The sequence below is a fragment of the Charadrius vociferus genome, unplaced genomic scaffold (assembly GCF_000708025.1).
Source record: "Charadrius vociferus isolate BGI_N301 unplaced genomic scaffold, ASM70802v2 scaffold657, whole genome shotgun sequence".
NCBI classification, from domain to species: domain Eukaryota; kingdom Metazoa; phylum Chordata; class Aves; order Charadriiformes; family Charadriidae; genus Charadrius; species Charadrius vociferus.
The window spans coordinates 394,748-396,341 of record NW_009649299.1 but is presented as its reverse complement, the minus strand read 5'-3'; the positions used below and the strand labels follow the sequence as shown (position 1 = coordinate 396,341).

Here is a 1,594-nt window from a genome sequence, read left to right as displayed (position 1 = left end):
TGGAGGTGGCCTTGGGCAACCTGGGCTGGTGGGAGGTGTCCCTGCCCAGGGCAGGGGGTGGAACTGGATGATCTTCAAGGTCCTTTCCAGCCTAAACCATTCTATGATTCTATGATGGGGCAGCAAGGGGTGTTTCGGGGGGGAAAGGGCAGTGGGGTACAAACTGCGGGGGGGTGCCCCTCCCTCCCCCAGCTGGCTCTAAGGACCGTCACCTAACGGGGGGGTCGTGTCCCCCCAGAGCCCACGAGGAAGGGGGCGACGCAGAGCAGAGGTGGCAGTAGGTGTCCGGTGCCCTCCCGCAGCGCCCCACCGGCACCCCAAGGTGAGGAGGGCAGCGCCAAGGTGGGGGGACACCCCAAACTGGACCCAGCCAGCACCGCTCTCCTGGGGGGGAGCTGCGGGCTGAGAGTTGTGCCAGCCGCCAGCCGAAGACGCGGCCCCCGTCCGAGCAGAACATGGATTTCCTCAACGTGCCTGACCAGGGGGTGGCCGGGTAGGTCCCATACCAGTATCCGCGTCCCCCTCCCTGTCCCATCCTCCTCCCCCACTGCCACCAGCCCCGGGAGATGCTCTTCCCTCTCCTGCCACCCTCGCTGCCGGACGGAGCAACACCCCGACCAGGTCCGGGCAATCTGCCTTTGCTGTGGGACACCATCTCCTGGGCTTTTGCACACCCCAGTTCTCCCAGTCCCTGCACTGGGAGGACCCACGTGAGCTTCAGGCACCGAGCATCCTGTTGGTGGGGGAGAGCAGGATGGGAAGGAGGATGCAGCGCATCCCGCATCCTCCTGCCCTCCTCGGTGCAAATGTCGTTTCTCCCGACCCCGCAGCATGCAGCGCCGCCGAAGCGTGAGCCAACGGCCACCACCGGCCGGGCGGCCCAAACCACAGCCCAAGGCGGCCGTGCCGCGCTGCCAGGCGCTCTACCAGTACATCGGGCAGGACGTGGACGAGCTCAGCTTCAACGTGGGGGACATCATCGACATCCTGCTGGAAGGTACCGCCGGAGTCCTGCCCTGCCCTGCGCTGCCCTGTGGCAGCACCACGCCTGAGCCGGCTCTTATTTTTCCCCTTCCCTTCCCAGATATCTCCGGCTGGTGGAAAGGCCGGCTGCACGGCAAGGAAGGGCTTTTTCCCGGCAACTACGTGCAGAAGCTCTGAGCTGGGTGCAGCGGGCGCGTGGCCCCAGAGGCGATGAAGAATTCGCCATCCTCCCACCCCACCCCACCTCCGCCGAGGCTGTGCCGAAGGGGCCAGAGGCGGCTCCGCGACGGTTTCCCACGGACGCTGATGTTCCCTCATGAGCCCCCCTGGCCTGCGCTGGCTACCAGGCTGTGCTGGTGGCAACCACTGCATCCCGCAGCTGCTTTAGATGGTGACCTCCCTGCAGCAAGGACCGGCTCTTTGCTGCTCGTTCGTACCCTGGGACTGGAACTGCTCCGGTGATTCTGGGGTATAAATAGGATTATTTTTAATAATTATGGCAAATAATCAGACTCATCAAATCTGAGGTTGACAAACTGAGCCCAGAGTTTGTATTTCACCCTGGTGCTGGCCCATGGCTCCCACTGGCCCCGTGGCAAGAGACCTGCAC

General features: G+C 64.1%; 1 protein-coding gene across 1 annotated transcript in view; it reads left to right on the top strand.

Moving 5' to 3' along the window:
• MYO1F (myosin IF) overlaps positions 1 to 1,175 on the top strand; it is a 36,503-nt gene extending 35,328 nt beyond the window's left edge. Inside the window, 4 exon segments of the mRNA XM_009889146.1 lie at positions 239 to 342; positions 396 to 493; positions 831 to 997; positions 1,085 to 1,175. Of these exon segments, the coding sequence (XP_009887448.1) occupies positions 239 to 342; positions 396 to 493; positions 831 to 997; positions 1,085 to 1,161 (446 nt within the window). The 3' untranslated portion in view covers positions 1,162 to 1,175.
• The last annotated feature ends 419 nt before the right edge of the window (positions 1,176 to 1,594 follow it).